Source organism: Lissotriton vulgaris, chromosome 6 (assembly GCF_964263255.1).
Source record: "Lissotriton vulgaris chromosome 6, aLisVul1.2, whole genome shotgun sequence".
Taxonomy (NCBI): Eukaryota; Metazoa; Chordata; class Amphibia; order Caudata; family Salamandridae; genus Lissotriton; species Lissotriton vulgaris.
Window position 1 is genome coordinate 1,496,552,231 of NC_141694.1, and position 14,747 is coordinate 1,496,566,977.

Consider the following 14,747-nt stretch of genomic DNA (forward strand, 5'->3'; position numbering starts at 1 on the left):
ACATGCCCCAATAGGTGTGTCACTGGGGACATTAGCTATGATATTCCTGAAGATGCGCACCCGCTTGGAGCTGTATTTTTTAGGAATAACATCAGCGATGAAAGTTTTTGACATGCTGACACAGCAGACATGTAGTAACAAACCAATTTACACCAGAAGAGGCTCCCAAATGTAAGTGGGAGCCACACTGGGGAGACAATATTGCAAAGATGGCAGACAGTTTTAAGTTAAATGACCAGAGTTTAAATGAGTCCCAATATCATTTTACAGATTATCAAACTTTGTATATCTATTTTTCTCACAGAGTTTATACTGCACCTTAATATGTACCTCACACAAGATTAATCTCATTTAGGTCCAGTGTACATACATAAAAAGCAAAAAAAGCAATGGCATTGCCGTGAAAATACCTGTTTTGTAGCCAGAAGTCTGTACTGTGTTAGTGCTACACAGAGAAGGGTATCTTTTTGCCACAGTGGTGGACCCTGATGGGTAGCACTTATGGGGTACATCGATTGTATAGGTCTCCACTGAGACCTTTGAGATTTTCTAGAAACCAAAGCATGGAGCTGTCGACAAGCACTGTTGAACTGCACCAGCGTTTCCAGTCTCAGCAGAATTCCCCCGCTCATTTTCTACCTGGAAATAGGGAAAAACAAGGGCACATGATGAACACTGAAGTGCAGGAGATTTGCACTCATCATATAAAAGTATTATGTAGAAGTGTACATACAGATTGAAAATTTGATGATCATAAATCTGGAAGGGTTAATAAATGTCTGTTTTCTGAGTAATTACCTTGCATGGAGGATATACCAGTATTAGTTATATGGCCATACAGAGGAAATTGGCAAAGAGGTATATAGCAGAGGTTGTGGAGATTTGTTTACTACCCATTACATTGAAAACACGGAATTCATGCAAAAAACTCAGACTCAGCAACGTAGCAGAGTTAGCTACTGCACCCACAACCCTTTGATAAAACAACTTTACCATTACATGCTTAAAAGCATATAACCAATTCACAAAAGTGAGCTTTGAAAAATATTAGGCAATGAGAGAGGTGATGATTTTGGGGTCCCCCCTAACCTAGCGGGAGGACCAAGCAGATGTGTTGAACACAAACAGCATATCATGCTCAACGATTTGGTGGTAGTCGAATTCTCCTAGGACCACCCCAAGCAAAGTTATGGGCAAAAATACAATGCCAACCAAAGTCCCAGCAAAGCATCGTTTGGCAAGATTCTAGAGTGCAGTGAATATTATAGTATTAGCTCTCAGCTGAGCCGGAGAGCTGCTGCCTCTTTAGGAATGTTTTGATATTGGATACTATAATATTCACTGCTCTCTAGAATCTCGTCCCATAATGTTTGCAGGGCCTTTGGTTGGGACTAAAAACCAGAAATTCCTGAAGTACAATTTTCAGAATCGAGATCAGAGTGAAGAGCTGTTGCAGTGCAAAAGAGAAAGGTATGAGTAGCAGCAAAAAGTAGCAGTCTCGGATCCAAACAGTGAGAAGTTGCACTTACAGATCAAAGTTACAAATACCCTCAAAGGGAAGAAAAAGTTCACAATGAACAGAGCAAACAAAGATGATCTGAGTTCAAGTTCATGTTTGAGCTCAAGCCGAAGTTCCGTGGAGAGTGAAGAACCTCTAATAAAGACTGCTGCTGAAAGGGAAACATTTGAAGAAGATATTCTAAGGAAGAAAACTTGCAAAAAACACTGAACCAGAGGATCAGAATGAGAGACAAACAGATTCGGAGACAAATGGAAGTTAACTGGCAAAGACAAGGAGATCAGGCAGAAAGAGAGTTCCAAATCAAAAATATGCCTCTTCTGAGTGAGTGTATTTAGCTATAGTTTGGGAAGAAGATGATGATGTAACTGGTTTTGAGTATATATTTGTGAATCAGTGCCAGAACAAGTTTGAGAGTGAATCCGATGCAGAGTTTGAAACAGAACAAGAACCACCTTGAATAAAATAGAGACTTTTTGAGATTACATTTTTGAGACTGCTGTTGCACAGAGAGTTGAAAATTGAACAGAAATTAAGCTTTTATAAAGAAAAAGATTTAGTTTTTTATTTTTTATTTTTATTAACATAAGGTTATCCACCACATTGCATACGTCTGATTATTTTCTTTTTTCACAACATAGTTTTATTGTTGACAACCAAGGCACAGAGAGTGCCTCACACATATGTCTGATTATTATACAATTATTATTATTATTATTATTATTAATGAGTTTTATATCGCGCCTGGTTACCCTTGGGCATCCCCGCGCTCCTCCAGAAAGAAGCGCCAAAACAAGAGACACAGGAATTAGGCAGGGAACAGATGAGTTTTTAAAAGTTTGCGGAAACGTAAGAAGCTCGTTTCCGAGCGCAAGTACAGAGGAAGAGAGTTCCACAGTGTGGCCACATTTATGGAGAATCTTCTGCCACCGGTTCTTGACTTCCTTACCCTCGTAACTTGCAGCAGATGTTGATGGTCTGAGCGGAGGGCGCGGGAGGCCTTATAAGATTGAACCATATCCCGTAGGATAGGTGGGCCTTTCCCCTGCAGACTTTTGTGGGCCATACAGAGTGCTTTGAATTTCACCCTCTCTCTGACAGGGAGCCAGTGCAGCGCCTTCAGCGCAGGGCGAGCCGACTGATGCCTGGGAAGGTCCATCAGGAGCCTGGCGGCCGCGTTCTGCACTTGCTGCAGTTTGTTTAGGGTGGATTCTGGGCCCCCCAGAAACAACGCGTTACTGAAATCCAGCCGTGAGATGATGAGCCCCTGGATGAGTAACCTCCTAGAGGCCACTGGGAGGAGTGGTAAGATCTTCCGGGCTGACCGGAGCAGACCGAAACACACGCCTGCGGTCTTTTTAGTGTGTGTCTTGAAGGAAAGGTCCTGCTCCAACCACACCCCCAGACTCTTGATCTCCTGTTTGGGGGTGGGTGCTGCTCCCAGGCAGCTGGGCCAGCTGCTAGGTGATAAGGAGGGAGGGGAGTTCCCCAACATCATCAGTTCCGTTTTTGAGCCGTTAAGCTTGAGTGCTGAGCTACAAATCCACGTAAAGATCTTAGCCAAACACGTGTGCAGCCGGTCGGGATGGTAAGCCGACTGGGGAAGCCCTACCACCAACTGAGTATCATCAGCATAGCTGATGATCTTGATACCCAGAGGCAGTACCACACTCTCCAGTGGGGCCATGTAAATGTTAATTAAAGTAGGGCTCAGCGATGAGCCTTGTGGCACACCACACTGGAGAGGGACTGATGATGACTTCTCGTGGCCTTCCCACACCTCAAACGTCCGGCCTTCCAAAAAGGAAGCAAACCACTTCAGGGCCATCCCGGAGACCCCCACCCCCGACAGCCGTTGGAGAAGCACCTGATGGTCTACGGTGTCAAATGCCGCACTGAGGTCCAGGAGGATCACTGCCACCGATCCCCCTGAATCCAAAATGTTCCTGGCATTCTCCACGACTGCCAGCAGGGCAGTATCGGTCCCCTGACCGGGGCGAAAGCCCGTTTGGGAGTCACCCAGAAGGGAGTTGGACTCCAGAAAGCCCGATAGGCGACTATTCACTAACTTCTCCGCCACCTTACTAAGGCCGGGGAGCAGGGAAATAGGCCTAAAGTTGGCAAGGTCGGCGGGGTCCAAGTTAGGCTTCTTCAAGAGAGCCTTGACAACCGCTCCCTTCCAACTGGGGGGCACCACTCCTTGGGTGAAAGATAGATTTATAAGGTCCGTCACTGGGCCGCCGATGGTGGAGGCTACCTGCTTCAGATATTTCATTGGTGCAGGGTCTTTCGGAGAACCACTTTTCATGGCCGTCAGGACTGCGAGAACTTCTTCCACAGTGGCAGGGCCGAAAGAAACCAACTCCGCTGACCGCACCCTGGGCTGAGAACCTGGGTTACCACCGGAGGGGGTCTCCTGGGCTAGCCGGGGGAGAGATGCCAAGATGTTATCTATTTTGGTCTTAAAAAAGGAGGCAAGTTCTGAACATTTCTCACGTGGATTGTCGTGAACGACCTGAGGTTCGGGAGTTTAAGAGTTCTTTGATGACCCTAAACGATTCTTTCGAGGAGTTGGCCGAAGAGCCTATTCTCTCCTCAAAGAACACAGATTTCGCTACCCGAATTGCGGATTTGTAGGCACTAAGAGCCGCCCGATATTCTCTCCGGCTCGTTTCGCTCCAATCTTTCCTCCAGGTCCGCTCCAGCCTCTTGCAGCCCTTCCTCAGAGTTCTCAGCTCAGGTGTGTACCAGGGCGCAGATCCCACTCTCTTACCCCTGGTAAGTTGTTTCTTCTTGGGGAGGAGAGCATCAAGCGAATTAGTGAGCCAGATGTTTAAGTTCTCATCAGCAACTAACGGATTGGACCCAGGGGGAGGCCGGTACGCCTCCAGATGTACCGCCCAGGTGTCCACTGGGAGCCTGGACCAGGTTCTTTCCACCGTGTGTACCCTGGGAGCTGGTGCCACTGGGACATCAAACTGCCACTGGGCAGGCACCATGAAATGGTCTGTCCAAGGCATAGCCAACGTTGGTAGTACTTTGAGGCAATCCGAGTTTGAAAATATAGGGTCCAACAAGTGACCCTTCCCATGTGTGGCACCCGAGTTAGCCAAGTTGATCCCAAATGCTTTAAGATCGCCTTGCAGATCTACTCCCAGAGAGTTGGAGGGGTCATCGAAGTGGATGTTAAAATCACCCAAAGCTACAAAGTTACCAGTAGAGGAGGCAAGGAGCGCGACTGTTTCTAAGAAGGAATTAAGAAAATTCCCCAAAGTCCCAGGTGGACGATAGATCAGAAGGCCCGCCAAGGACGCAGTGGGTGACAAGCGAAGAGAGAACTGACAGCTCTCGCAATCGCTCATCCCTACGTCCTGAACCTTACAAACTAGCGTATCCCTATAAAGGATGGCAATTCCTCCTCCCCGCCCACAGGTCTGTCTAGATGTGATATAAGAAAGCCGGGAGGAAGTGCTCTAACCATGTCAGGGCCTGAGCAGGAGGAAATCCAGGTCTCTGTTAAAAATAACACATCCAACTTGTGGTCCAGAATGAGGGAGTTAATTTCTGTGGCGTGACTGGGTAAAGACCGGCAGTTCAACAAAGCTATTGAGAGCACCGATTTGTCAGGGGCCCTGTCCTGACCCACAATACAGGCCCCGCAAGGCAGGAACGGTTGTCCTCCTTCGTGGGCGAATCTGCATGTGGTGAATTTCACAGACCGCCAAGACATGAGTTCCTCCCTCCTATACCCAATACGGGTGTGAGGTGGCTCCAGTGGATCGGACATGAGGACCAGCCCTGAGCCCGTCTGGGCCCGGGCGGGCACAGACGGGCTGAACTCTGGCGTAACTCCGGCGTCAGTCCGGCGTCCCCGCTGCGCGTGGCCGCTGCGCGTTAGCATGGCTACCGAAGTACTCTAACGAAATAGAGAGAGGACTTGCTCACGCGCTGGGACCCACTCACCCAAGATGGCCGCCACGAGTCAGGGGCGAAGGACCCGCAAAACGCGGTGATTTGCCAGAATTAAGGTGCAAGTGTGATGGCAGAGGTGGGGGTATGCGAGGCCAGGCAGGTAAGAACAAGGAATAACTATGAAAACAAGATTTAAATAAAATACAAAAACGGGTAATTAAAAATCAGGAGCTGCCACAAAACAAGCGCTGCATGAATAGCGCTCACGCTGGAATTAATGAGCAGAGCGAGAAAATCAACTCTGTGATATACGGTTGGTAAGTACCAATTAGCAAGCCAACAGTCCTTTACACATATACATGGTAAAAGTCGAGCATACAGGATAATACATTCCTTACCCAGAGCCCTATCATATTGCGTATTCCTGCATTATATAATCTTGAGCCCTAGCTCTCGAACCGCGCATTGGCTCCCTCTATATGCATTCCACTTTCCCCAGATCTCCCATTTTTTTGGAGCATCCCCTACTTAAATACACAGATCTCTCCGCAACCATGCGCCAATCTAAGTCCCTCTTCCAAATCGCCAAGGGATGGAGTTGTTGCTACCCCCACATCTGTGAGATATTTTGTTTGGCTACCATCGTATTTACATGTCCCCCTTAGTGAATCTGGCTGCGTCCCATGGAGTAAAAATAGTGTTGTACACAGACGAAACGCAGCTGCTCTTCACCTGCGACGAGGACACGGATTTCAATGGCGAAGTGATCAACTCTGGTTTATCTGAGATGTTTGCCTGGCTCCAGCTAAATCAACTGAAATGGAACACCGACAAATCGGAAATTATTTTCTTTGGTCTGCCCCCTAACAATATGTGGTGCAGCTAGTGGCCACAGGACATGCATGCACCCACTACCGCGGTCAGGTCAGTTAAAAACTTGGGAGTGAAACTGGGCGACACCCTAAATATGAAATCCCAGATTCAAGCAGTAGCCGGACAATGTTTCAGCTTCCTGAAAATGCTAAAACAGTTCCTGCCCCTTCTCCTGGCCAACCACAGGAAAACCGTGGTCCAGGCCTTGATCGGATCCAGGCTGGACTATGTAAATATTCTATACCTTGAACTACCGGAATACTTAATCGCCCGCCTCCAGGTGGTCCAAAACACTGCAGCCAGGGCAATACTTTTACTTGGTCCCAGGACGCGGATGTCTCCCCACTTGAAATCTCTTCACTGGCTCCCGATCTGCAAGAGGATCTATTTCAAAGCTCTTGTGTTGGCCTTTAAGGCCCTACATGATACCGGAGCCCCATATCTTAGGAAAAGAGTCCAGTTCTATCATCTGTGGCGCTCTCTGCGTTGCTCGTCCCTGTCGCGAGTAAGCACCCCCGTGTTCCTCCACTCTCGAATAGGAGGTCGATCTTTTCAAGTACAAGTTGCCAAACTTTGGAACTGCATGCGCCGTACCTTAAGACAGACGTATGATCTCCTCCCCTTCAGGAAGGCCCTAAAAACTTGGCTGTTCCAGCAATAGCCCAGCGTTTTCCTATTTAATTCAGCCTGTCACACTCCCCTAGCACTGGGACACTCAGCCGAGTAGCTGTGCACTCTACAAATACCCTTGTAACATAGCATAACATCATACCAAGTGTAATCCAGGTTTGGTCAGCCCCTGACAGGTCAGTGACATCCCAAATGTTAAGGAGGCACCATTTGGCAGAAAGAAACATGTTAATTCCAGTGACCTTGCCCATGCATGATAGCACCACTCCCAATAGGTTTGGATGTTTGTGCATCCCGACAGGATATGGAAAAAGGTTCCTACTTGTTCACATTTCCGGAGACACATTGGGTCTGTCTGTCTTCCCATTTTTACCCGTGTGGTACAGGAAACATAGACTGTGTGCAGTATTTTAGGTCGCACAGCAAATTTCCATGGTGAAGCCAGGGCTTCTGACAAGTCTTCATCCTGCAAATCTTCCATGTCTGTATCCCAACGTTTTCGGAGCTGGATGAGAGTGTCTAGGAAATTATTTATACGTTTTTGATATGTAAGATCAATGACTTTGGTGGTGAGATGCTTCTCCAGTAGTCTGTCCTCCAATGGTAGGTTTTCACCAGGGAGGTAATACTGCCTGGAGGGCATGTCAGATTTGAAAATAGCAGAAGGCCTCTGGGAGGGTGGGGGGCGGGGGACTTGTAGGTTTTTTTTAAAAGTCTGGAAATGGAATCACCCCTTCGGCTGTACACAGGTCCCTCGTGGCGAGATCCCTATCAAATTCCATTTCTCACATCCCTACCTTTTTGCCATAGTGCCCAGGAGCTCAGCGTCCCACAGAGGCATGCATGGCCCGTATTATCTTCTTTTCGCACCCCAGTTTTCGCAAAGTTGTGTGCCAGAGAGTGACCATTAGAGCTGTTGGTCCTTCCAGAGAAAGACAGCGTGGATCAGTGTATTGTGATCAGCGGTATCCTCCCGGTTGGAGAACCAGGCCGTCTATAGGACAGGCTGGCTCCCCCCTGGGCTGGTGGACCCAGTGGTTGACAGTCGTTAACTGCGCTGCTCTATAGTATGATTGTAAATCTGGGAGGGCTATCCCTCCGTTTTACCACCCGGGGGCCAATTTCACCAGAGCAATGTGTGGGGAGCCGCCATCCCACAACAGGGTCCCGATTTTGCTATTTATTGCTTTAAAATATTTGTCCGGTACTGGAAAGGGGGTGTTCTGTAGCACGTAGAAAAAGTGGGGCAGTGCCATCATTTTAAAGAGTGCTGCTCTTCCTAATAAAGAAAGAAGGATAGATCTCCAATTGGATCATAACTTTTAAGACATTCAAGAGACAAAGCAGATCTTTAGTTGTGAATACCTTTGGATCAGTGGTAACATGGATGCCCAGGTATAGAAAACTCTCTGTTGCGACATGGGACTCACATCCTGGAGGGGGGTGTGGTGTCGGACCGTGCAGGACAAATATCACTGATGTGGTCCAATTAATCGGATGTCCAGAGTAATCCCCAAAGTTCAACAGGATGCTCATCAGTCTGGGGATGGTAGACCTGAGGGAGGCCACATAGAGAAGAATATTGTTGGCATAGAACGAGATTCCGTCTATAGCAGGCCACAGCTCAGGGGGTTTCCTCTGACCCACGCCGCCAGAGGTTTGAGGATCAGTGCAAATATTAGGGGAGATATTGGGCAGCCCTGCCGTGTTCCACGACAAGGGGGGAAACCCTGGACGCTCTTCCGTTTACCACCACATGCGCCCAAGGCTTTGAATATAGTCGCAGCAAAGACAAAAATCACAGGCCGATGCCCATGTGGCGGAGTACAGCAAAGAGATGTTGTCACTCCATGGTGTCAAAGGCCATGTGGGCATTGAGAGACAGGATCGCCGCATCTACGTTGATTTTTTGTGCCTGACCCAGGACCCCATGGAATCAGTGCAGATTTAGCACTGTATTGCGACTGGGAATAAACCCCGATTGGTCTGGATGGACCAGTTTTGTGGGATTAAACATACTGCCAAGAGCTTGGCTAGGATCTTTGCTTCTGCATTCCATAGGGAAATGAGCCTGTAAGAGGCACATTGTTCCAGTGGTCTACCCTCCTCTTGTATTATAACCACCAAGGCGAGTCTCTGTTCCTCTGGGAGTGTGGCCATTTTCCTACTTTCTTTGAACACTTTCAGGAGGTAGGGCCCTAAAGTGTGTGCTGTGAGTTTATATAGTTCTATAGGCGTGCCATTGGTCCCGTTGCTTTGCCTGGCTGCAGTGCTCAAATGGCCTGTTTCACTTTCTTCTCTGGGAGGTCTCTCTCTACAACCGTCACCTCATCAGGAGAAAGGGTCAGGAGAGGACTAACCGTTAAGAAGGTTAGGTAGACTTGATCCAAGCCATTCCCGTCAAAAGTCTATAGTTTAGAATAATAGATTGCGAAAGTGTCTGCGATAGCTTGTGGATCACTTACGTGCTCTCAGTTTGGCGACTTTATCCCGCCACCCATCAGTTCAGGCGATCACCTCTATCTAGCCAGGCAAACAACTTTCCTGTTCGGTCTCCCAGTTCATACACCTGTTGCTGTGTAGCTTTGTACTTAGTCCTAACCACTTCTGCAACTACATCCCTGTACTCTTGTTGTTTCAAGCGTAAGCTGTGTTGTGTGTCTAGTTGTATATCCTGCACTACCTGGGCTTCCAGCTTCAGAATCTCCTGCTCAAGCACACCTACTGTGGCACATCTATCCTGTTTATGTCCTACCATCAGTGACAGGGCGTGACCTCTGAATACTGTCTTGTAGGCTTCCCAAAGCGTCAGTGAAAGCTCATTTTTGTTGAAATAGGGGGTTGCCTGTGTTAGGAGTCCCTTACGTATTTCTGGAAGTTTGAGGAGTCAGGGATCTATAGACATTGTGTCCCTCACTCGTGGAGAGCCTTAACAGTATCTGTGCCACACAGGAGAATAGTGCGATATACCCCTCGCTAGGTGTCGCACACCAAAAAACTTGTCTAGAAAGAGGCAGATGAAATGAGCTGGTCAATGCTAGACATGCCACAGTGGGCCCTGGAGTGGACATTGAAGTATTGTGAAGAGGAGTGAATAATCTTCTGGCCATCCACAGTTTCCAGTGCAGCTAAAAACTCTGCTACTTGGGTTTTGGGAGGGATAGTCCGTTTAGGGGGATGTTGGTCCATAGTATCATTAAGTGTCCGGGAGAGTGTCATTATGCAAGCTGGAGGTACATAGACAGATATAATGTTGATCTTCCCCTCTTCCCATGTGCTCTTCTGAGTAGTGTATCTGCCCTGTTTGTCTGTCCTGGTCTTATTAACTGAAAGTGGGAAGCATTTTTAAGGAGGATACCCGTCCCCAGGAGCTGGAAGTGTAGCTCACGTGTACCACCATTTTGTAGCCCCAACGGCCAAGTGCCTTATACATGCATTACATAAAAGATGTATTTTCTGCAATAGAATGATGTCGTGAGAGTGTCACTTGATGTATTAGAGCACTACTCCTATTTTAATTTTGTCCCCCAGTCCGTTAACGTTCCAGGATAGGAGGCGAAGCTCTGGGATCTCTGTTCCTGTTCCTACGCTCATATATGTGTATGAGTCTTTTCCTCCCCTCCCCAACCCTTGTCATTGGATCCACTTAGACTATTGCTTCTCACCCACATTGAGCCCATCAACCAAATCAAGAGGTGCAACGTGGCATACCTAAACTTAAGTTTCCATAGCAAAGTTCGGAGAATTTAATCATGATCTCTGAAGTGAAAAAGCCGGGCAAGCAGGGGGCGTGGCTGTGCTACAGCCTGAGGGCGACCTCCCGGTACTCTGTGTGCTCTTTCCATGGAGATGAACTTGGAGAGTCCGCTACGTTGGAGGTACTTGAGGACGAGTTCCTCCACGAACAGGACTGTAGCCTGTTCTTCTGCGCCTACTGGAACCCCAAAATTCAGACATTCGTTCATTTGGATCTGCCCTCATAATCTTCCAGTCGCTCTTCCAAAAATCTGTTTGAGGCCTCTAGTTCTCCAACTTGCGTCTTGAGACATTTTGAGACATTCTGCAGTAAGGTGGTCGTTGAGTCTTTCACTTCCTCGACGCGAGACCCTAGTTGCGTAGATCAGTCCGCATCAGGGAGACTTCTTTCGTGCGAAGTTCCAACTCAGTATGAACTCGTTGTATGGCTGCCATGATGTCACAAAGAGATAAAGCGGCTTCATCTGGTGCCTATGGGACGTCGGAGGCCATTTGGTCCGGAGAGCTTGCCAGGGCTTCGGGCTCCTTTGCTTGCTCAAATTTGTCTATCTTCGTCTGATGGGACCCCTTTGCGTTCTTTCCACCGGTCATTTTACAATTTATCCAACTAGCTTTGATTGGGGCTGGAGGGGACCGGCGGTACTCGCCGCCGCCTGCAAGCTGGATTCTAGGGTGTCGGACGCAGCCGCTCGCGTTTCTCCACACGTGATCCCCTTCTAGTCGCCCAGTCTGATTCGTGGCATGGGTCCCTCACAGGCGGTGTATATCTCACAGTACACCAGGTAGTATCTCTCAAGTTGCGTTAGTATGATACCACAGGAGATCTGTTGGCTCTGTGGAACAGTGAAATCACACAGTGCTCCAGGATGGTCTCTCTCACTGCCCCTCATTGAGGCAGTGGTAGGGCTATGTCACCCTCTTTTGTCCCCCCCCCCGCCCCTGAGTCATCTCCGTATAGACTGGTATCTAGAAGAGTGAGTTTGGAGACAGGGGATATGGCACAGTTACCGTTTGTTGGTCTCAGATGCCTTCCATAGTGGTCTTATAGCTCTGGTGGGTGTGTGATCCGTATTGCCCTCCCCCGAGAGGTTCAAGGTGTCTCTAGAGGATCAAGTTGGGAAGTTGTTTCGAGCCTCCTCAACAAGTTCCAGGATAATCCCTTCTCACCTCATACACGGAGTGAGGGTGTGTTGCATTTCAGCCAGATCTAAGTTGGTTTGGAGGTCCTCATCAATTTGCCCGGTGCGCGGACTCCGCACCGGACCTCTATGATGCAAAGTGGTGCCCCCGCTGACAACTGAATAAGACGCTCCCTGTATGAAGGGGGGAGAAGTAAAGCAAGTCGCGGGTCTGCAGGCCTCCCTTAGTCCCAGGGGCAGCTTCCACTTTCCACTACCCTGAACCGCACTTACTCCGTATGTCCATAGGATCCAGTTCGATGTAGAAATCCCGGCCGGGCCGCACGTCTCGACCCCACTGGGCAAGGAGATTGCCCCCACTGGCAATTGGCCACTCTTTGTTCCTGTGGCGGAGCGGTCAGGCGTCCCTGTATCTGTCTCTCCTCGTGACCGTGTTCAGCCAGGTCGGCTTCAGGTCCAAGATGGTCCGCAGCCCCACGGTCCTCCAACGCGCAGGATGAAATCCAGGCCGCGGCTCCTCCCAGGTCCCAAGGGCACTGCGTTGCTCTCTCTCCCAGAGCCTCCGGACTGGATTCCTACAAACAGCACCCACACCGCAGTATCAGAACAGCCTCAATTAGGGAAAGGAGCCGATGGCGCTCTGATCGCTGTACGGATTTTTGGGAAATTGCGGTGGCGGTTCTGGGAGCCGCTTCGCTAAGCGGCAATCTTCCTTCAATGTTTGTTTTGATTATTGTTTTAATAAAATAAGTAATGGAAGGAAAATATTGTTTTAAAGAAAGTTTTTTTTTCAAATTTTTTACCAGAACAAGAGTTTTTGTCACAATAGGAAATAAAGTACAGCAAATGCTGTAAAGTTGAAGGGTCAATGTTTTTTTTTTTTTTTTTTTTTTTTTGGAAAACCTTTATTTTTACGAAAAAGTACACCGCTATTCAGCCATACATCCCGGAGGCCAGGCAGCATTAAGGCAACAGGATAGGTCATGTACCATACCAGAAGCAGGAGCAATCAGGTTTAATTTTTAAATAACATCAAACTCTGAAACAAGTAAACCATAAGGTAAAGGGGCCCAGAAGGCCAAGAAAAAGAAGTGTGCAATAAGCACGGGAGAAAAAGAAGGGAAGAGAGGGTAGGCTGAGGACAATACAGATACAGCGGACTTGCGTGGCGGTAGGAGGTCGGGGGCTGCACACCCAAGGTAACACACTGATAATGGCAACAATGAGGCATGTGGGAAGTAGTACCGCAGGATAGACAATCTGGAACCACAGGTAGGGGGCACTACGGGGAAAGCTGGATCTCGGGATCAAGGTCAACAGGGGGGTCGCAAATATCACCTCTATAAGAGTTCCAGGCACCCCAAACAGATCTCCACATTTTAGGTTTACCCCTGGCTACATACACCGTCTTTTCACGCAGCATGCACCAGTCCATATTAGTTTCCCATAGGCTGAGCGAGGGAGGAGCAGGCGCACCCCATTTCTGGGCGATGTCTCTCTTAGCCACCATATTGCCCAGGGTGATCCAACGGGTCTGTGCAACATTGTAATCGGTCGGGCCCCAGATGTTGAGGAGGCATCTCCGGGCCTCTGCCGGCAGGGCCACACCAGTCACTTCTTCCATAACCTCATGCACACGCTTCCAATAGCGGGCCACATCCGGACACTCCCATATGATGTGCAGGAAGGTCCCAAGCATACCACACCCCCGCCGGCACACGCCATCCATAGAAAGCCCCATACGTAGAAGTCTGGGGCCGGTGACATACACTCTGTGCAGTATCTTCAGCTGCACCAGGCGGAGCCGTGCCGATATGGCCACCTCCCTAGGGGAGGAGATCGCCGACTGCCACTCTTCGTCATCCACCTCTATACCGTCATGCACCCACAGCTCTCTCAGTCGCACCAGCAAATCCACTCTTACATTAATGAGTTTTTTATACGTTAGAGAGATAGCGCTGTCCGGCATATGGCCGTCCAGCACCCGATCTTCCAGGGGGGATGATTCAGGGATAGACTCCCCTTCCGCTACATAGGGAGAGAGGGCATGACTAAGCTGGGCGTGTCGGAAGTATTCCGTCGCCGCCAGTTGGTATTCAGACTGCAGCACCTCAAACGACTTGACCCGTCCTCTGGCTACCATGTCCCCAACCTTGGAAATCCCAATGGTGTCCCACCTGCCGAAGCCCTTAGTATGCCACAGCTTCCCCAGTATATCCGAATCAAACAGCGGAGTGGCCATAGTAACCTTATTATGCCAGCCCAGAGTTTTAGTAATTGTGCGCCATATACGCACCATCGTCATAGTGGGACCTGTCAGTTTCCGATCCAGAGATCCGGAGTACAACGCTCTGTAGTAATTCCCATCTCCCACTAGCCACCGATCCATAGCGTAGCCCGGGTTGACCGCCGGGCCGTAGAGGCCATGATTAATTGCCGCCAGCTGGGACGCCCAATAGTAGCGCCTCACGTCAGGCAGGGCAATGCCCCCATCATAACTTGGTATAGTCAACTTAGCCAACGAGATTCTCGGCCTACCATCCCACAGCAACGCCCGCTGCAGTGATTCGATATCCGTAAAGTATTTTGCCGGTACGGGATCCTGTGTATTCTGCAGGGCATACAAGAAGCGAGGTAACGCCATCATCTTAAAAAGTGCGGCTCTACCCATCAGGGAGATCGGCAACTTCTTCCAGCCTTCGACGTCCCGGCGCAATCGCTCCAACGGCGGGAGGAGGTTGTGCGAGTACCGGGCTCGGGAGTCTCGCGACACGTAGATGCCCAAATACCGAAAGCCCTGCTGGGCCACCTGAATTGAGCACCCACGGGGGAGGCGCGGCGTGTCTCCGGACAGTACATACAACGAGGATTTAGACCAATTGATTACCAGGCCCGAGTGGGTCCCGAAGGTTCCCAAG

General features: G+C 49.1%; 1 protein-coding gene across 5 annotated transcripts in view; it reads right to left on the bottom strand.

The window, feature by feature from the left end:
* The window catches only part of MTIF2 (mitochondrial translational initiation factor 2), a 370,558-nt gene that overhangs the window by 323,674 nt on the left and 32,137 nt on the right, over positions 1-14,747 (bottom strand). For 3 of the 5 annotated variants that reach the window (XM_086927656.1, XM_086927657.1, XM_086927659.1), the window contains one exon: positions 411-639. In XM_086927656.1, the coding sequence (XP_086783782.1) occupies positions 411-632 (222 nt within the window). In that variant the 5' untranslated portion in view covers positions 633-639. The remainder of the gene's footprint in view (positions 1-410; positions 640-14,747) is intronic. The other 2 variants (XM_086927658.1, XM_086927655.1) reach the window with 1 other exon arrangement.